Genomic DNA, 20,304 nt, shown 5'->3' on the forward strand with positions numbered 1-20,304 from the left:
CAGCTTTTAAATGTTAAAAGCCTTTGCTGGTCAGGTGGAGAGTGATGTGAGGGGCATTTTAGTAATACCAGATTGATTAAGGCTGCAGCAGTTTTGCTGTTGACAGGACTTTGTGCAGGAAGATGGATTGTGTCTATTCGGACTCCCTACAAGGCCTTCCTGTGCTCAGGAATCAGTGACAGAGACACAGCTCTGTTTATTTTATTTTTAAGGGTTGTAATTTTCCAACCCGCCCTCCCCAGGTGAAAGGTGGCAGAGGGAAATCCAGGTAGTACAACAAGAGATCTGCTAGGGGGAAGTTCAAATGCATCAGCCACATTGGAATTTAACAGATAAAGAGACCTCGGGGTCATGATAATCCCAAGGACAAACAGGGAAAAGATGATAAAGGTGGATTTAGTGCTCCAAGAATTGAATTTGACACAGCTGGACTTCCTGGAACCACAGTCTCAAATCCAGTAAAGCTGTTTCCAGTCCATTGTTCCTCTTAAATAGATAAATTCCCTTCCAGGTGACCTTCTGTGCTGTAAAGTTTGAGAAAATTCCCTGGCATTTCACTTGCTCAGGGAGCCAGAGCCCAGCTGATGCTGTCACGCTGTCCTGCTACAGAAGTAGGGATCATTTTACGGGCATTATTGGCATATATGATTCCTGTTATTAAAGTTAGGTATGTATCAAAGCATTCAGTCACTTTCTGCCTGGATGACTCACAGGACCATAAAAAAGCTGGGATTGGAGCCACAGGATGTGCCACATGCACGTCCTTCACGAGGAAAAGAAATTAGCAGCCATTAAACATTTAGCGTGCAGACCTTTGAGGTCCGAGACACATTCCCCTTGTTTTCCTTTCTATCCCACATCTAACTTGGATTAGCTGAGCTCCTCAAAGCTCACTCAGGGATTTACCTGAGCTGCTGAGCTGTTGCTGCATCCAGACAATTACTCACTACAGAAGGTTTCTGCCAGTCTTCCCACTCCATCCAGTGTTCAATAAAACTATACAGCCTCAATTTCTTCTGGAATTGCCCTGACTGGCCTAAATTCCTGTAAGCCTGGCTTTCTGGGATCCCAGTTTCCCTCTTTGTACTCACCAGTACAGTTGAGCCTTCAGCCCAGGCTGTGTGTCCTTCTCCACAGCCAGGGACACGAAACTATCGCAATAATCTGATGGATCTTTCGTAAGGACACTTCCCAAGCACACCAGTTTTATTCTGGTTGTTTTTTCATGGCCCTGTAGGAATCCAATGGGAAGGACAGGGCTGCAGGTCAGGGTTTTCCTGAGGTGCAGCATGGACATTACTGGCATAAATTTAAACTCTGAAATGTTTTTGGCGCCGTCTCTTGCTCAAAATTTCCCTTTTAAACCCAAGTGTTGTCTCAGTCGTGATGTGAATCGTTGATCTGAGCACTGGATCTCCAAAACACCAACTCAGAACTTCACATCCGAGGGTGGTGTCTAGTGAGTGACATCCCTGCCCATGGCAGGGGCTTGGAATGAGATGGTCTTCAAGGGCCCTTCCAACCCAAACCATTTCATGATTCTTTGACTGGGCTGGGTCTGAGATCCAGAGCTCATTTGCAATCCCCCATCTTGTTTTCTTGGTGTGTTTTGAGTTTGGTTTTTTACAACATTAAAAAATAAAATAAAACAAAATAAAATAAAATAGAATTAAATTAAATCAAAATAAAAGAGTCTGCCTCACCTCATAGTAACAATATTTTATGTGAATCCCACAGTTGGAGTCCAGAGGTTAAGAAGAGCCCAGCACACATGGGTATGGATAACAGGAACATCTTTTAGTGGATTAGACAAAATAAAAATGAAACTCCTGCTATTTCAACAGCTGCATTGGGGCTGAATGGAAGCTCCCCAAAATATGGCAAAAAAATTAACAACTCACCAGCAGTGATATTTTTGCTTCTCTTTCTCTGTAATCTGCAGTGGTGACTGGGGAGGGAAGAGGACTCTGAGCTGGGCAGACCCTGGGTTTCTGTTCTCTGGGGGGGAGGACAGCAAGTGAACAACCTTTGGTTAAAATGCCACCTGAGTGGGAAACACCTCCTGCTCCCTGAGCCACAGGAATTTATCATTTCTTTTGGGAACAGCCGTAACTTGCTGTTCCCCCCAATGTTAGATGGAAATAAAGTTAGAAAAACTGTATTTTTTCCTCAGAACGATTTCTGAAGCTGAACTGACATAATTCTGGTCTGTCAGCTGAGCTCAACTCTCCAGTTTGTCATCTGAAAATGGAAGCAGGAAGAATTTTATGACGTCTAATTAGTGCAAAGTGCTCCTGGTAGCAAAGAGAGCTTTTGGTTCAAGGCTCTCAGGCCACTTTGGGCCAAGTACTCAAATTACAGAGGGTTCAGCCAGAGATCCAAGAGGTGCTGCTGTGCTTGTGATATCAGGGGAGAAACAGCAGAGACTGCAGAGTTACAGCTGCCTGAATTCACATCATAAATAAATCAATAGGTGAGCAGGAGACAAAAATCTGCCTTGTTGCAGAACTGTTGGGTCCCTGCTGGTCGTGTCATGATGGTTTCACCTCTGTGGCTTTTGGAGAGAGGAGACCTTCCTTCAGCTTGGGATATGCAAAGTATTTTGTAAATGGAGAGGAGATTTTGGCAGCCAGAACAGAACAAACAATCCAGGACAGTACAAACAACCCAGGACAGGTTCCTCTGCTCCCTTCAGTGGTGCTCAAACCACAGTGGCCACAGGGTTTTCACCCCAGCTTTAGCAGGAATACAAGGAAGGAAGGGTAATAAGGAATGCTCCCAGTGACACTAACTCAGCTGGACAGCTGGGCTCTGGAGGAGAGGCTGATTTCCTTGATGCTGTTCTGCCTGCTACCTCAGGGCTGTACCCAAGGGATGACATTGCATTTGCTGAGTCAGGAGCAAAGCCTGGATTTGTCAGACAGAGGAGGAGATGGGCTTAGTCACCTCTCCGGGTTCATTCCCAGTCCTCTTCTCAAAAGCACAGCCCCTCAAATTAGCCAAGAGAGCCCTTAACTCCCAGGAAGAGTGGGAGCAGGAGGGGCCCAGGAAAGCAGGCTGCGTTTATCCCCCTGCTCCCTTTTTGCCAGGTTGTCCTGCCGAAATGCTGAGTGGCTGGGGCCACATCTCCTGCCTCTGAGTGGTTGTGGCAGCAGCAGAGGCTCTGCAGGAGCCCAGGGCTGACAGCTCCCACTCACCCTGGTGTTCTGTGCCAGGAGGGAGCCTGTGGCATCTGCAGGGATGGTCTCCAAGCAGGAGCCAAGCTGGGATTTGCCACCTCGTGTCACGTTCACGTGTGGCTGTTCAAAGCTGTGTCCATAAACTGCAGCTTCTGTGGACAGGTGTGGGTAGGGAGGACCAGAGCAACTTATTCCCGCTTCAACTACTTTGAGCAGGGTGTGGACATGGTGCACAAAATCATTTTAAGTACATTAGAAGGATTTTCTAGTACAGAATAAAAGAGGTTTTCTTCAGCCACCTGCACTGGGAGTTCAAGTGAAGGTCCTGTACTCTGCAAAGCACAGGCAGCACCCTCGTGGTTGCTCACTCATCCCTCAGCAGAGAAGTGAGAGCAGGCACAATCTCTGCTTTAACCCCCTTGAAAGTCATTCCCAAAGAACATCCACAACCTTCTCAGAGAGAAGGGATGGGCTTGGACCTCCTCATTCCTTTTATCCCTGTCACTCATTTAATCCCCAGTGTGAGCAGAGAGTGACAAAACCACACAGTGACATCGGGAATGGCACAAAAACGTTGCTGCAGAGCCAACCTCCTCCAGCAAGGGGCAAAAGGGAAATAAAAGTGTGAGGTGCTGAGGCACAAGCTGGGCAGTGAAACAGGTGACACCACAAGTCCTTCTGAAACTGAATTGCCCAAATGTCACCGGGCAGACACCAGGAATCATCACTGACACACAGAAAAAGCAGAACTCCCAGAGGCAAAGGGAGAACTGAGCCCAAAGCAGAGCTCAACAGGGAGCCCCAGCGCTGGAACCGCTGTGGAGACACTTCTCAGTTCCTCCTCTCCCCGACAGCTGAGTCAACACTTGTCACAGGAGTGCAGAGCAGGCAATTTTAGCAAGCTCGGATGCCACAGGGCTGGACAGGCTCCTATTTATAGTTCACTCAGCACAGCTCCCCCACTGGGTTCCTGCACACAGGTGAAGGCACAGGCCATGCCCTGGAGGGCTCACAGCCCAAACAAAGTCAGAGAGGAAGGACAAAAAGGAAATCCAGAGAGAGCCTGGAACAATGAACTCCAACTTCTCCCCCCAAATTGCCCTTTAATCAATTGATTCCTTCCCTGCCTGGAGTGCCACTTCTGCTGCTCATCACTGGTGCCAAACAGTGTCACTGCAGTGTCCTGCAAGCTCTGGCCCCTCTTGCCACTGTGAAATTGTTTTCCATGCCTAAGGCCGAGGTGGGAGAAGGGATGTGGCCCTCCTCAACCTCTGGAGACCCGGCCTGTACCCGGGGTGGGGAGGCGTCTGTCTGGGACAGTGTCCTGGAGCACTGACCCTGCTAAAGGGCTGATAAATCCCGAGTGGAGCTGCTGCCAGCTCCGAGTGCTCCGAGTCACATCCGACCACGGGGCCAGTCAAAGAGCTGCCTTTGTTTCATGCGGGAGGATTAACCCACGAGCTGTTTGGGAGCTGAACTTTGAAGTGTCTCCTCAGCGATCTGAAATGTGGCCACACAACAAAGAGAAACCTTTACAAACACACTTTTTGTGTCTGAAGTTGGAGACCATCCACTGGCCTATTTTTAGGAGCACATTTGCACTGGCCGAGTTACAATCCTGCCTCTGTTCTCGTGCAACGAAAGGCAGAGAGGATTCACTTGACCTGCAGTACCAAATACAGAGAAAATAAGGCATTTGTCTGGAAAAGAACCACCCCAAATAGCAGGGAAGGAGTCGTGCTGTGACATGGACTGTTAGTGTTGAGAGACAAGAGAAATGAGGATTATAGGAGCTGGCAGACTCCTTCTGATGACATGTTAATGAAAACGACTGCTAGAAAATTATATGGTGATGCTAATTACTATTTGAAGGTTTAAGGACCTGAGATCTTTCCCTTTTACACTAAATATGTGTGTAAGAGCAAGAAATAATCCTGGCTGAGGTGAGTTCTCAACTCCTCATGGATTTGTTCTAGATCCACTGACATTCCCTTTGCCAAACATGCCCTTAGCTCAGAATCTGTTGCTCTGTGTAACTGAACTCTCCCTGGGCAGCTGGTTTGGGTGGGTCTGACCACCTGCACCAAACACAATGCAGGAAGGTCTGAGAAACACGAGTGAAGGTCAGGCTGCTGCATTGAGTGCAGTGGAGCTGCTGCCTGCTGGCAGCTCAGCAGGAGGGACGGGAATTATTTACCCTGGTAACAGGAGTGGGATGCATTTCCAAACAGCTCATGTTCCCTAAACTTTTCACAGCCCCTCCCTGGGCTTTACAATATCCTGGTGTGGACAATTATCACCACATTTCATTTCTTCTTCCCCCTCCTTGAAGAAGCTGGGGAATGAGCCCAGAAGACCAGCCTGGGGGTGTATTAATTCTCCCTGTCCCATCAGCAGGACTACGTGCACCAGGCACTTGCCACTGACAGGGGAAGGAAGGTTAAAGCCTCTCCTGACAGGTTAACAGCACGATTTGCAGCAACAGCTTAAATAAATGGTTGCAGGCACGACAGACTAGCAGGAAGCTAATCCTTTAAATACTTAAGAGCAGCTACTACTTCAGCCCAAGTAAATATTTCAAAATAAAATTAATTAGTGGTGACTGGTGGATTTGTTCTCCTTTGTTCTAACAGCCCAGGATGAAACAGTGATTCCTCCTCAGAACTTTGGCTTCAGTGCCAAACCTGCTGTTTCCCAGGAGCTGAACGTCCTCCCAAAGAAGACTCAGCACAGTTTGGTTCCTCTCTGTAAGTGCAGAGCTGGAAAAGCTCTCCATGAACCTCGTGGGTCTGTGCTGCTGCCTTTGTGCTGCTCCAGGGATGAGCACAGAGCAGGGCTCAGGATCCAACCCAGGTACAGTGTGGAGGAAGGAAGTGTCACTTCCTGATCCTTATCAGAGCTGAGCTCTCTCCAGTCAGGCCACAAACAGATCCCAATAACTGCCCCACTTCCCATGGAAAGGAGTTTCTTAACACCTTCCTTGACATGGAGAGAGCAGGTAAGGAAAGGCCTCAGGGTAACAAGAACCAAAACAACACAAAACGAAATCTGCCCAAGCCCAGAGAAGCAAATCAGTCAATTAAGTCATTTGGGAACAGTAATTCCTAATCCACAATTAAGTTTTTCCCCCTCCTTGACCCTTGGCTCCATCTCAGGACAAAGCCAACTCTCTTGGGAGGCAGGAACCTCTCATGGCCTTGCTGAACTGTCCGGGCTGTTTTTAGTTAAATCCAACATTCCTAAAAACCCTCAAGCTGTTTGTGTACTGAGGAAGGGGAAAGGAACTGCTGTGCACGTGCACATCCACATTTCCCACGGGAGGCTGGAACATAAAGTGCCACCTGCCCTGGAGCAGGGAAGCACAGCTGGGATTAACTCAGAGCTCTGGGAAAAAGGCAAGGAATGTTTCTTTTCACCAGGTTGAGAAGGCAGGAAGTGAAGGCAGGATTGCTGAGTTCCCTGAGCTGGGAGAGGGGAACCAAAGGTCTCTGCTGGTGGTTGGGAGAGCAGAGAGAGCCGAGGGCTGGGTGGGTTCACTGACCTGCTGAAGGGATGCAGCTCCAAGGGCAGCGACGAGGAGAGGCCAGGTAGAAAGGCAGGATCAGCCAAGGAGTCCTGGAGGGGCTTTGCAAGTTGAGAACTTGGGAAAAGTTCTCAAGAAAAGGGCCAGGAGAAAGCTCAGGGCTGGTTCAGGGACAGGCACAAGGCATGAGGAGCAGTTGTATGAACGGGCCAATGTTGGGACTTTTAAGGATCAGGCACGAGGGGGAGGAGTGTGGAGAGCACGTGGAGACACTCATTTAGGGCAGGATTGAAGCACAAATCCCATTAGAAGGGACAGAGCTGTTGTGCTGAGTCATTTCCTCCTGCCCCAAGGGGTTTTTACGTGTCTTTTATGCCACGCAAATCCCATATTTCTGTCCCGAGCCTTTCTGTGCAGCATGATGCTGAATTTGGCTGATTGGAGCTGACAGAAAGCAAACCCAGGCTGGGCTGAATGTTCCTGCAGGATGGGCTCCAGGGAAGCACCAGGGATGCTGCTGCTTATTGTGCTTGTGTGTTTGCACCCAGGCTCTGGGTTGGGGCTGTATTTATGGCCCTGACATTCTCTCCCCCTCATTTCCACAGGTGTTTCATACAACTTCCACTGAAATGTTTGCAGGACCAAGGTCAGGAACCTGCTGCCCAGCCCAGGTTCCTCACACCACCCCAGGTAACAGGACAACACCCAGGAGGAGGTCGCCAGGAGAGTGAGAGGAAATAGAAATCACTGCAGAGAAAACATCAACAAGGAGTTACAAACTCACATTTCCTCTTGCTACATCACCATGGGACCAGTGAAGGGCTTTGTTCTTCTCCCCATCCCATGAACCTCCACCTGCACAGGGAGAATCTCAGAGAGAAGGATCGACAGGGAGGCCAAAACCATCCATAGCACAAGTCAAGTTGCTGCCTGGAGCACTTGCACCCCATTCCCAGGATTGGGCTGCAGTGCCTGCAGCTGCTTCCCTGCACAGGGAATTCATGGCTGGACTCAATGATCTTAATTAAAGGTCTTTTCCAGCCTAAGTGATTTTATGATTCTGTCTTTTACAAGGCTCTCTGTGTGGACAGAGGCAAAATCCTGAGTGTGTGAGACTCAGCATTGAGGCTCCCCAGCCTGAAATTGAGACTGAGAGCCCAGGACAGGGTGAGGGTCTCTCCAGGGCTGTGGCCTCGAGCTCACACAGTCTCCAGGCTGTGACACTCCTCACCTTCCCCTCATCACTTCAGACAACCTCCAGAAGCACAAGTTCTGCCTCTTCCTTCAAGGGTTTCTGGGACCATTCACACACCACCTCGGGTAGTTCTGGCCTTTCCTGCTGCTCCTTCCCCCTGCTGAGGTTTCCCCCATCCCTCCTGCTTTTGCCACGTGTAGAGGCCCCTTTGGGGCAGGGTCCTGCCATGGGCTCTCCCAGGGGGGCATTAGCCATGACCTTGGGGAGCAGCCCGGGACGTGGGGCTGCAAACCTGCTGTCCCCTGCTGTCCCCACTGCCCCCCAGGCAGCAGCAGCCCAGGGTGTGGAGCCTCTCCTGAAGCTCCTGTGTGGGCAGCAGGTTCCCCCCTTGGCTCTGCACTTCAGTGCCACCACGTGGCACCAGTTTGGGGCCAGACTGGTGGCAACGAGCTGTGAGAAGGGTGAGAAAAGGAGTCACACATGGGATCTTGGAGCCATCTCTGGGCTGGTGGCCACAGAACCCCCAACAACAGTGAGGAGCCTCCTGGAGAGGAGGGGGAGAGGCCCCACTGTGCCCTGGGGAGCTCAGTGTGCTGTGAATGAGCTCCTGCAAATGGGGAGCAGGGAAAGAGCCCCTTTGGACCTCCAGGGCTTGTAGTTCATGTTTGCAGCTCCCCAAGACTGTCTCCACCACTGCCCTGAGTCTCCCCCCTTTATTCCCCAAGATGTTTCACCCAGCTTTGCTACAGAAGAGAGGTCTCCTCTGCTGTGGTGGTGCTGGGGAACTCCAAATAGCTTTGTTCACTCAAGAAAAGTCATGAGATTGACTTAAAATGAGTCTTTGCTTTTATATAAGAATGTATATATTCTTTATTATTTATATCTTATAATATATAATTATATAATATATTAGATAAATGTAGAAAATAAATATAAATATATATTTATAGATCTAAAAATCTATTTTTATATTATATATATAAAATATAACAGATAATAAAGAATATATAGAATACAGAATATATATACAATAAAGAATATATATTTTATTTATATTTTATATTTTATATATTATATATTATTATTATATATTATATATTATATAGTATATAGTATATAGTATATAGTATATAGTATATAGTATATAGTATATAGTATATAGTATATATTATATAATATATATTTTATATTTTATATTTTATATTTTACATATATATATATAGGAATACCCCAGGGGAGTTTCTCTGGGACTGCTGAGGCCAGAGGGCTTCAGAGTCACGTTTCCAACTGTCTTTCCAGCAACTTCATGGAATTGAATTAAGCAGGTAATTGTGTAACAGCAACAGAAGAACATCACCGAGGAGACACAAATCCAAGTCCTCAGAAACCAGGGAAAAGCCTGGAATGTGGCTGCCTGTTCTCTCTCCAGAGCTCCTGTGCATAATAAACCCCTCAAGCTCTCTAAATGCTGGCTGGTTTTCCCTGAGACAGCTGCCCTGCCAAGGGCCCAAGTGGAGGATGCTCCACAATGGGGATTCAGTGTTATCCTCCTTCAGGGCCTTATTTGTCATTCCAGCCCTGCTCCAGAACCAGAAACGCCTTCCCAGGCCCTTCCCTGTTCCCCTCATCCCTGCAGTGGGTCAGTCAGGGCTCCCCAAACCCACAACACCCAGGATTTGGGTGCAGAGCCTGGGCTTTGGCAGCTCCCCCAGGGCAGAGGCAGCTCCACAGGCAGGGAGCTGGGGCAGCAAAGGAGCTGAGCCAGGGCTGCAAATCCAGCAGGTCCAGCGTGGCAGGAGTGGGAGGGAAATCCAGAGGACCTCACTGAGATGTATCAGCACAGAGAGACTGGACCAACAGCCCCCTGGGGAGGAAACTTCATCTTTCTGAGGCCTTTTGACAGGAAAAAGAGCTGCATCACTGAGCCCCTCAAACCCACCCCCAGCAGGAGCCAGGCTCAGGGAAACAACGTGTTTGCAGAGAAGCTTCTGTATCTCTTTAAATAAATGTGAACTCATGCTATATTGCAAAGAAGTGTGAAGCCTGGCTATGAGGTACAGTACAGCCAGAAAATTAAGAGAGATTTGAAATTAATAGACAGGGAGACTTTGCTCTGGAGGAAAACTGTGCTTCAAATGCAGTGTGTTAACTCAGAGACTCAGAGGATGAAGTCCTCTGGACCCACATATTTCCAGGGTTCAGAATCCCTTTTTTTTCCTTTCCAGAAGTGTTTCCTTTTCTCCAAATTAGATTTAAACTGACCCCTGCAAAGGATTCTTCCCTGTGGTCACCCCTCACTGAGCCCTGGGAGCATGAGGGCAGGCCCTGCTTTATTTATCCACTGCGCTGCCTGAGGACTTTGCTTCTGTCAAATAAAAGTAAATTCATTGCTTGCCTTTCCTCCAGGAATGTCAGCATGTTCTTAGAACCACAGAATATCCAAAGCTGGAAGGGACCCACAGGGATCATCAAAGTCCAGTTCCTTTTCCTGTCCCCTGCATTCATTTATCCTACTTGACTTCTATCCCACTTCCCAACTTTCTGCATCTCAGCCCCACTTAAAACATCTCCCTCCTCCTCTTTGCTTTTTCCATCTAAACTTCCCTTCTACTCCGTCTCCCCTTTCCCCAAACCCAAACAAACCCACGTTCCCATCCCCTAATAGAGGCTGATTCATGCTTTGACGTCAGCAGTTGCTCTCCTGGCCAGACCCAGCTCTAATTGACACATTCCAGCTGCTGCCAGCAGCACGTGTCCCATCTGGAAGCTGGGCAGTGCTGGGAATGTGGGGGCTGGAGTGACACAGCACAGAGGGAACTGCTCAGCTGTGCCTTCAGAGGTGGAAAGGGAGATCCTGAGTTTGATCAGTTATTTCTCCAAGTGCAGCCCTGGAATTAAGGCAAATGAGGGAAGAGATGGGGGGTTAAAAAAAGAACTTGGTTCGGGGTTTGGGTTTAATCCAGAACACTGAAGGAGGAAAAAAGGCAATTTTAGGAGTAGGTTCAGAGCAAGGCTTTTATCCAGCACTGATCTCATCCCCTTCTCCATGGACTGCTCGGCACCAGCAGCCACACCTGCCCCCTTCCTTCCAGAATGTTCAGCCCACCTGGGAACTGTGGAGCATCACATCCCAACAGACACTGCTCCTGCTACCCTGCCCAGCAAAAGGAGCTGGGTGCTTGGACCCTGAAACAAAGCAATTCCAGCTCTGGGGTCTTTCCCATTAAACCAGGACTGAGGGGCTCAAAAAGCAAAGCCTGACCTTCCGAGGCAGCACCTTTTCCTGCCCCCCAGGGCAGGCTGGATTATCCTCCCTGGTGCAGCAATCCCAGTTCTGCCCAGGGCAAGCTGAAGGTCCTGGAGCAGATGGAGCTGTTCCAGAGCTGCCCAGCAGAGCCCAACACCGACTGCACCCACCCCATCAGCACTGGGGAGCTGGAGGCAGCAGCAGCTGCAGGTAAAGTACAAATCTGGTTGCCCAGAACAGTTTTTAGTGCCCTCTGAAACCTGGGAATGACAACAAACTTAAGGTTACACAGAATATAGAACTTTATTCATGTTAAATGCACCCACTTGCACTCCCACTTGTCACACGTTCTCCAGGACACCGAGACATTCCCACCTCAGAGGAATGGAGCTGTCCCTCTGCCTTCCCTGAATGACACATCACTGATGCTGGCAAAGCAATCCAGAGGGAATTTGTTCAGCACAAACTATACAGGGAATTCCTTTTCACTGCTCTGGGCAGCTCTGCACAGAAGATTAGCTACACAAGGACTCCAAACATACAGACAGCTGGAATTCAAGTGTCTCCAATAATGTCTCCAATATCCACATTAGTCAAACCCAGGATTTTTGGCATTCAGACACTTGAGTCCTGGTCTGGATTCCAACCCTCCTCCCGGTATCCATTCAGTCGTTTAAAATAATAATCAAAATCCTTGTGAGGGATAAGCAGATTTTGCCAAAAGCAACAGTGGCCTGGGAAAAGCTCTCCTGGGAAGAATGTGTTTGTGGGGAAATGAGCTCGGTCAGCCTGACAAGGAGCTGTGCAGCAAGTGCAGCCTGCAAATCACTTCCTACAAGTGCTGTTTTCCCCCTCCCGTGCACATCAGACTTCAGTTACTACAACGAAAGCTCAGGACAAGAACTCTGGAAGCATTTCTGATGGACAGAGAGCAGAGGGAGAATTGAACTATGGTGTTTGTCTGCAAAGGTAAAGCCAACAATAACCACAATCTCATGGAAAATTAAACTCTATAAAATAGTCAGAAAAAAACAAGGATCTGCTGCTGAAAGCGGCTCAGCTACTTCTGGAAAACTGCAAGAATTGCCTCCCCCAGGAAGGACTTCCCAGCAACAAGCAAGAGGAAAAAATACCATAAATCTCAAGTTCTTTGCAATTCCTTTTGGTCAATTCCGTGTTCCAGCCCCCCCCAAAACCCCCAAACTGGACAACCTGCAACACCTCAAACCCAGGAACCGTGTGAGGGACGCACGTGAGGGGGGACCTGCCAGGCCCCCCAGGCCCAGGGGGACAAAAACCAGCTCTGAGCAACTACTGAGGGCGGGATGGGTCGCTGTTCAGTCGTCGAAGTCGGGAATGTCGTCGTAGGAGTAGCCCCGGTAGCCCCTGGAGGCGTAGTAGGCGATGCGCAGGTGGTAGAAGCCCGGCAGGAACACCAGGATGCCGATGATGAGCACGGGGATGGCTCGGTCCGTCTCCTGCAGGGACACACGGCCCAGGCCAGTGGGAAGAGCTCTGCAGGAGGGGCTTGCCTTTCTCTTACATCCTGGGCTAGTGGGAGGTGTCCCTGCCCACGGCAGGGGGTGGAACTGAATGGGCTTTGAGGTCCCTCCCAACCCAAACCATCCCAGGGTTCCGTGATTATCTGTGCCCAAGGCAGGACACAGAGGAAGGGCTCAGACTGGCTCTGGGCTCCTGTCTCTGAACTGCTGTGACCTGTGTGAGCACAGGAGCTGTGGGGGAGCAGAACTCCACCAGCCCTGTCTCACACACCTGAAGGACACGGATATAATATAATAAATATAATAGAATAATAATAATAATAAAGAAATATAATAGTGAGGGCAAAGCAGGGAGAGAGGGAGGAGATTCTCAGGATGACCATCCAATCTGGTCTAGTGGAAGGTGTCCCTGCTCATGGCAGGGGCTGGAACAGGATGATCTGTAAGGTCCCTTCCAACCCAAACCATTCCATGATCCCGTGGTTCATCCCCAAGGCCTTGCTGGCTGAGAAATAAAAATCCATCCTAAATCAGAAAAATCAGTTGTCATTAGGCTGAGCCTTTAATCCTCTCCTGGCATCTCCTCCTTGCTGCAGGAACCCCTCAAGGGACCTCTCCTGATCCCCCCTGGGTGTGCAGCCAGGGCTGGGAGCTCCCTGTGCCTGGAGAGCTCCCAACAGAGCCCAGACCCTGCTGGTGCCACCCTGCTAAGCAGAGCTGCCAACTGACAGCAATTCCTGCAGCCAAGGGACAGGGGGAGAAGCACCCAGGCAGCTCCAAAGAGCAGATCCCCTTCCCATGCATCTACAGAGGTGGGAAAACTGCTGCTGTGTCCTGGACAGGCTCTGGCATCTCCTGCCGGAGTCACGAGAAGATCTGCACTGCAGGTGATGACCCCAGGCTGAGGTTTTCCCAGGACAACGAGCTGGACTCTGCAGGGACATGAAACTGGACCCCAGGGAGGGCAGGGACACTCAGCCCTCCCTGGCAGGTCTCCAGCCCAGCTCTGAGCCTGCTCCAGACTGCAGGGATCACAGGGATCTGCTGCCAGGGAAATGGCACAGCAAGGCCATGGTGGGAATGACTTCCCAGGTCTTTGGCTCTGGATTTCTACACTGAACATGATCACAGAATCATGGAATTGTTAAGGCTGGGAAAGACCTTTGAGGTCATCAAGTCCAACCATAACCCACCACCATGTTCACCATTGAACCATGTCCTCAAGTGCCACATCCACATGTTTTTTGGACACTTCCAGGGATGGTGACTCCACCACTGCCCTGCACAGCCTGTTCCAGGGGTGAATAACCCTGTCCATGGAAAAACCTTTTCCTAATATCAAATCTAAACCTCCCCTGGTACAACTTGAGGCTGTTTCCTCTGGTCCTGTCACATGATGGTTCATGAGGGTTCACGGTAGCCTTGAGGGCAGGGCAGGCAATGCAAAACTGATAACAAGTGTAATTAAAGTGTAATTAAAGTGATTAAAGCACTCACTCCTTTGCTGATGTACCCTGCCAGCAGTAGGGCTCCGATGATGATGAGGAAGGTCCCAATCATGAAGAGCACAACAGCCAGGGCGATGGCCTTGTAGGGGATCTTTGGTGGGCTCTTCTTGAACTGGATGGCAAAACCCCAAATATTGAAGAGGTTAACTCAGCACAGCTCCCCTCCCAGCAGGGCAGAGCTGGGAGTCTCACAGGTGACACGGGACAAAGGGCTGAGGCAGCTCCTCCCCGAGGAATCCTGCCCATGGAGCCCCTGCTGAGCCAGCCCTTCCACCCATCACCTCACATCTGCTCCAGATCTCACCTCCCCCCATGGAAATGCACCTGTTAAGCAACCAGTCTTGTTTCCAGGGAAGCTCTGTGGGTTTTCCAGAGGGGAAGGGCCGAGGTGGTGGCTCCCACCTGGCTTTGTCCCTCTCTGAGCTGCAGCTGCTCTACCAGAGATGCACAAACAAGCAGCTGCCCATCTGTGCAAAGCTACAGCTGCCTGTCCTTCCCCTTTTCTTACCTGCAGGTCAATGTACCCATCATCAGTGCTGGAGAGCTTGGAATATTTGACTTTGCTACTGGGAATCCCAGCAGAGAGGTTGGTGCGGGACGGCATCATTCCATGGAGGGCTGGGCATCACCTGGGACCTGGGAAACACAGGGAAGAGCAAAAACGTGGGAGAAAACTGGGTGGTGGAGTCTGGGAGCAACAGATCAAGTTTCTGAGGAGAAACTAAAGAGTCAAGGCTGTTCCAACTAAAAAGGCATAAATTTGTTCTTCAAAGATTGTTCTTTGTAAATTAAAACTTTTCAAACAAAGTATTTAAGCATTTTATTTTAAGCTTAAAATGCAAAATGGATACAGCTGCAAGAGGGTTTACCAATTCTGAAAGCAAAAGCCAAGCTGAGGTAGAACCTGTGCTTAAAACCAGACTGAAAATCCAGAATATCCTCCCATGTCCAGCCCAGCTCTCGTTTCACAAGGGGATCCCACTGCCAGCAGGGAGGTGTCCCAGCTCCAGCTGCTTCCAAACAGGGACACCAGCAAAGAAACCCAAACCAGAGTGAAACAAAGCAGCTTTTCAACCACCAGGATGTTTTGCAACAGAGCAATTCTGGGAATTAAAAAACAACCAACCACTGGAGACTGGAATGAAACGGAGGTGTGGTGGATCCAGCAGGAGCTGTGACTCAGGGGGAGCATCTCAAGGGGATGGAGTGAGTGGGATGAGGTCACCAACACTCCAGCAAGGAGCTTGTCCCTTGGAGCCCACCTTCCCAGGGGCTGGAGCCAGGAGCCATCCTGCCAACACCCCTGACCCTGAAGACCCAGGAACAGGGCCCAGCAGGACCTGGGTGTCTCCTCAAACACAGCCCAGGGCTACAGTTCCCAGGAGAGGGGCAGGAAAGGGCTTCCCACTCTTTCCAGCCTCAGTGGTGCTTTTATTTGCTGAGAAAGTGTGGAATAAAGAGAACAAAAGTGCATATTCCAACTGTGCCAACAGGAAGGGATAAAGACACTGTTTCCATAACAGGATTTAGCATTAAAGGCGATGCATCTCCACAAAATCCTCTGTGTCCCTGTTGCTAATCACTGGCATGTTCCCCACTCAGGTTTGTTCCTCCTGCTGCAAATTTGACTTTTATAAAAAGAACCAACGCCCTCTGATCTTAAACCCCCACAGCTGAACCTTTGGTTTGAACTCCGGGGCTTGTTTTGGTAGCAAAACCCAAATACAGAAAGAACGTCTTTAGGAAATACCTCCCACCCACAGGGTGGTATTCCCAGCTCCTCACATATCCCTGTTTTTCAGGTCCCAGCACCCAAACACCCCCAGGGTCTCCTAAAAACTCCCCACATGCCTGGGGGTGGATGTGCAGGAGGGGAAGAAGCCCAAATAAATCAGCATTTCTGAAATGAAAGTCACGTTTCCTGGCTCTGCCCCATTTCCCCCTCTTTTCTCACCCACCACCCCATTATTTACCAGTTTTTTTAGTGACTTCTTAGGAATTATTTCTAATTTACACCTGCACAAGTTGTCTGCCCTTCCCATTACATCACCTATGAACAAGAAAGAAGCTATTCATGACAAATGCATAAAGAATAATATCTCAGAGAGTTTAAAGGCCAGGTTTGACCCCATTAAGCGTCATATCGAGCCTACAGTGCATTAAATCGTGCCGAAACAAGAATATTTACTTTATAAAAATAAACAAGCAGGGCCTAAGCAACTTGGCCAAGGTAATTAAGGCTGTAATTCCAGATTTGAGTTGTGTTTTAAACCCGGGGAGGATCCGGGAAACACAAACCCGGATTCCCGGTTATCCCCTGAAGCGGAGCAATGTTCCACACGGGACATAGGGAAGGGCTGGGGGGGTCACTCCGGCCCTTTTGGGGGCTCAAACCTCAGCGGGGACACCCGAAGCACAAGTGCTGTGAGGAGAGGCTGAGGGAGCTGGGGCTGTTCAGCCTGGAGAAGAGGAGGCTCAGGGGAGACCTCCTCACTCTCTGCAACTCCCTGCCAGGAGGGGGGAGCCAGGGGGGGTTGGTCTCTTTTCCCAGGCAACCATCAGCAAGACAAGAGGGCTGGGTCTGCAGCTGTGCCAGGGGAGGGGTAGGTTGGAGATCAGGAAGAATTTCTTTGCAGAGAGGGTGCTCAGCCATTGGAATGGGCTGCCCAGGGAAGGGGGGGATTCTCCATCCCTGGAGGTTTTTAAGAAGAGACTGGATGTGGCATCAGTGGGCTGGGAACCACGGCGGGGTTGGATCAAGGGTTGGACTTGATGATCTGAGAGGTCCCTTCCAACCCAGCTGATTCTGGGATTCTGTGAAAGTGTCCCCGGACATCCCCAGGTCTCCCCGGACCCCCCCAGGTGTCCCCGGCCCGCCGCTCCCGCCTCTCCCGGGCGCTCCCCCCTCGCTCCCGGCCTCGCGTCGCTCCCAAACACCCCCAACCCCCACCCCAAATCCCCCCAACCCCTCCCCAAATCCCCCCCGGTCCCCCGGCCCCGTTACCCGGTGCCGGCCCGGCCCTTCCGCGCTGCCCGGGAAGTTCATCCCGCTGACGGCGATTTCCTTCCAGGTCACGACCGCGCCCCGCCGGCCTTTCCCGGCCCTTCCCGGCCCTTCCCGGCCCTTCCCGGCCTTTCCCGGCCTGGCGCTCCAGGGAAAACCGCTGGAATTGCCGCGTGGTGGTCCAGACCGTGTCCTGCGAGGTCCAGCGGGGCTCATCGGGGGTTCGCAGGGGGTTTATGGACCAGCGGCTTCGCCCGCGCCCTCCGACAAAGCTGCTTTCCCGAAGGATGCTCCCGGCTCTCTTCCAGCCCGGGAACATCCCGGGACATTCCCGGGGGCGTTGTGAAGGGCTGAGAGGGGACACACACACAGCCAGGGCGTTATTCCAGCCCCGGGAATGTTAACGCGGGTGGGGCAGTGTGGGGATGTGCCTCCTCCGGGGAGCTTCCCAAGGGAACTGCTTCCTGTGAATTAATAAAATACGGGCTGGATTTGGAGCCTGAGAAGCCCAATCTCCTTAAATTCCTGAGAATTATCCCTTCCCCCTTCTTATTTATTACCTCCTTGGTGAGAAAGTCTAAATATATAAACTTCTAAAACTTCCTCTCTCAAACGGGGAGAAAAACACGGCATTTATTAACCCTCCCAGGCATTTTTTTGCATTTGGTTGGGGTTTTGGGGTTTTTGTTTGTTTTGTTTTAAAGGGAACATCCTTTAAAATTTTCATTGTTTGGGCCTGGCAAAGTAAAGGTCCAGCTGCTTTCAGGATTTATGGAGAGACCAGACAGGACACAAGTGTGTAAGGACCAATGTTAAAGGATGTTTCTTGCAACAACAGGCTGCTCAACTTGGTCATTTCAGCTGTAAAAATAAGCAGTTAAACAATTTGGCTGATTTTTACCATGTGTTTATGGGTAGAACAGCACAAAGGAAGAGTTTGGTGACCTCTGCTACAGCTGGAAGTTGCACCAAAAAGAATTTGCTTCGATCACTGGCTTTACACCCCGGAATCCTTCCCTATTTCCATATCACAAACCTTGGATTCCCCGCTGAAGCCAAAGTTTCCACAAAATTCTTCCAAAGCCAGTTTGCCGTGGGCACCACAGGGCTGATCCCGTCCCAGCACCACATTTGGAGGGACAAAAAGCTCCCTGGTTATTTAAGGCTCCTACCACTGCTCTGGGCAAGAATTCTGTGACTGTTGAAAAACTTCAGGGTCAAAGATCTTCCTTTCCAGACTTTTCCTGAATTAACCAGCCAAGGAAGTTGAGGGTAAATGGAGACACGAGACAACTCAGCATGGGAGGCACCTGCAGCACAGCAGCAAATCGGGGTCTAAACCACAGAATCCCAGAATGGTTTGGCTTGGAAGGGATCAGAAAGATCGTCTTGTTCCCCCCCTGCCATGGGCAGGGACACCTTCCACTAGCCCGGGTTGCTCCAAGCCCCGTCCAACCTGGCCTTGGACACCTCCAGACCATCCCCAGGAGCAAAGCAGTGCTGCTCCCAACAGGACCAAGGTCCAGGGCACAGGGAAATCCTGTCCCCAGCTCCGAGCAGGGCCCGGTGTCCATCCCAGGGCAGCACCGCCGCTCCGAGCCAGCGGGATTCGTTTCCTCGCCGGCACTGCCACCTTGTGCCATCCTCCTGCTCCGTGACTCGGGGCTGCCAAGGGACGGGTTTTCAGGCAGTTTAAGCTCAAGCTACTCCTGAGTTGCTGAGCAGTGGGAAGGACACAGCCCCCTGAAGAAATATACTTAAAATCATGGGATTGTTTGGGTTGGAAAAGACCTTTAAGATCGGCGAGTGCAACCATCAGCCAGCACCACCACCGTGTTCACCATCACCCATGTCCTCCAGTGCCACATCCACACGTTTTTTGGACATTTCCAGGGGTGGGGACTCCACCACCTCCCTGGGCAGCCCCTTCCAATGCTTTGCAACCCTTTCCATGAAGAAAGTCTTCCTGATGCCCATTCTGACCCTCCCTTGGCACAGCTTGAGGCTGTTTCCTCTTGTCCTGTCCCTGGTTCCCTGGGAGCAGAGTTGGAGCCCCCAGCTCCCCCCTCCTGTCCTGGATTGCAGACCCCAGAGCCCCCTCAGAGCCCGAGTCCCCCCGGCCCCACAGCTCTTGGTGGGTCAGTTGGGCTCAGCAGAGACCAAAGGGTTTGTGGAACCAACAGTGAAGAAAAACAGCAACTGCCTGGAACTGCTTTGAAACCGTTTTTCACAATCAAACACCTTCAGGTGTTAAACTGTCACCCACAGCAGGAGGGTCACAGACACCCTGGATGAGGGCAGGGGTTGCTGGTGCCCAGGGAGGGGACAGCAGCAGGGGAAGGTGTGGGAGAGGTTCCCACTGACCCACCACAGACCTTCCCCTCAGAGCAGCAGAGGCAGAGCCAGGAGGGGTCCCGGTGTGACCTGTGGGTCCCAGTGCCACCAGTGCCCTCAGGGGAGTCCCCAGGGCAGCCACAGGGACAGGGACAGCCCAGGGTGATGGTTGTTACAGAAAACCTTTCACAGAACCCCTGCCCTTGAATCACAGGCAGCAGGTCACGGGAGGTGACTCTGCCCCTCAGGTGAGACCCCACCTGCAGAGCTGCTCCAGCCCTGGAATCCCCAACATCAGAAGGATTTGGAGCTGCTGGAGAGTCCAGAGGAGGCCCCGGAGCTGCTCCAAGGGCTGGAGCCCCTCTGCTCTGGAGCCAGGCTGGGAGAGCTGGGGGGGTTCACCTGGAGAGGAGAAGGATCCAGGGAGAGCTGAGAGCTCCTTCCAGGGCCTGAAGGGGCTCCAAGAGCTGGAGAGGGACTGGGGACAAGGGATGGAGGGACAGGACACAGGGAATGGCTTCCCAGTGCCAGAGGGCAGGGAGAGATGGGATATTGGGAAGGGATTGTTGGCTGTGAGAGTGGGGAGGGGCTGGGATGGAATTGCCAGAGAAGCTGTGGCTGCCCCTGGATCCCTGGAAGTGTCCAAGGCCAGGGTGGAGCAACCTGGGCTGGTGGAAGGTGTCCCTGCCCATGGCAGGGGGTGGTACTGGAGGAGCTTTACAATCCCTTCCAACTCAAACCATTCCAGGATTCAGGGAAACAGCATCAGGGACCAATTAATTATCCAGAGTGTAACCACACCCTCCATTCAC

The 20,304-nt window shown here is 50.9% G+C and overlaps 1 protein-coding gene and 1 long non-coding RNA gene across 3 annotated transcripts; both read right to left on the bottom strand.

Moving 5' to 3' along the window:
• Window positions 1-40: 40 nt before the first annotated feature.
• Window positions 41-7,280, bottom strand: LOC127482025 (uncharacterized). The gene is made up of 4 exons (XR_007908406.1): window positions 6,721-7,280; window positions 1,704-1,998; window positions 1,092-1,231; window positions 41-763 (listed from the first exon to the last, which is right to left on the bottom strand). It is a non-coding gene; the product is annotated as an uncharacterized LOC127482025 (long non-coding RNA).
• Window positions 7,281-11,422: 4,142 nt separating this feature from the next.
• TMEM230 (transmembrane protein 230) lies at window positions 11,423-17,277 on the bottom strand. 2 transcript variants are annotated; one of them, XM_051811955.1, is made up of 5 exons: window positions 17,159-17,222; window positions 16,128-16,204; window positions 14,663-14,790; window positions 14,144-14,266; window positions 11,423-12,622 (listed from the first exon to the last, which is right to left on the bottom strand). In XM_051811955.1, the coding sequence occupies exons 3-5, from the start codon at window positions 14,759-14,761 to the stop codon at window positions 12,482-12,484; spliced, it is 363 nt and encodes a 120-aa protein (XP_051667915.1). In that variant the 5' UTR covers window positions 14,762-14,790; window positions 16,128-16,204; window positions 17,159-17,222; the 3' UTR covers window positions 11,423-12,481. The 2 variants fall into 2 exon arrangements, with proteins under 2 accessions (XP_051667915.1, XP_051667914.1); XM_051811954.1 differs by lacking the exon at window positions 16,128-16,204 and having other exon boundaries at window positions 17,159-17,277.
• Window positions 17,278-20,304: the final 3,027 nt, after the last annotated feature.

The sequence above is a fragment of the Manacus candei genome, unplaced genomic scaffold, assembly GCF_025592945.1.
Source record: "Manacus candei isolate 608988 ecotype Guabito, Panama unplaced genomic scaffold, ASM2559294v1 h1tg000084l, whole genome shotgun sequence".
In the NCBI taxonomy this organism is placed as follows: Eukaryota; Metazoa; Chordata; class Aves; order Passeriformes; family Pipridae; genus Manacus; species Manacus candei.

What these genes read in the sequence shown, in the direction of transcription:
- TMEM230 (XM_051811954.1), bottom strand. Translation starts at nt 14,761, where the DNA reads ATGATGCCGTCCCGCACCAACCTCTCTGCTGGGATTCCCAGTAGCAAA. An exon ending in ATGGGTACATTGACCTGCAG is followed by an intron (nt 14,267 to 14,662) that starts GTAAGAAAAGGG and finishes TTTGCCATCCAG; the next exon opens with TTCAAGAAGAGCCCACCAAA. An exon ending in CAGGGTACATCAGCAAAGGA is followed by an intron (nt 12,623 to 14,143) that starts GTGAGTGCTTTA and finishes GTGTCCCTGCAG; the next exon opens with GAGACGGACCGAGCCATCCC.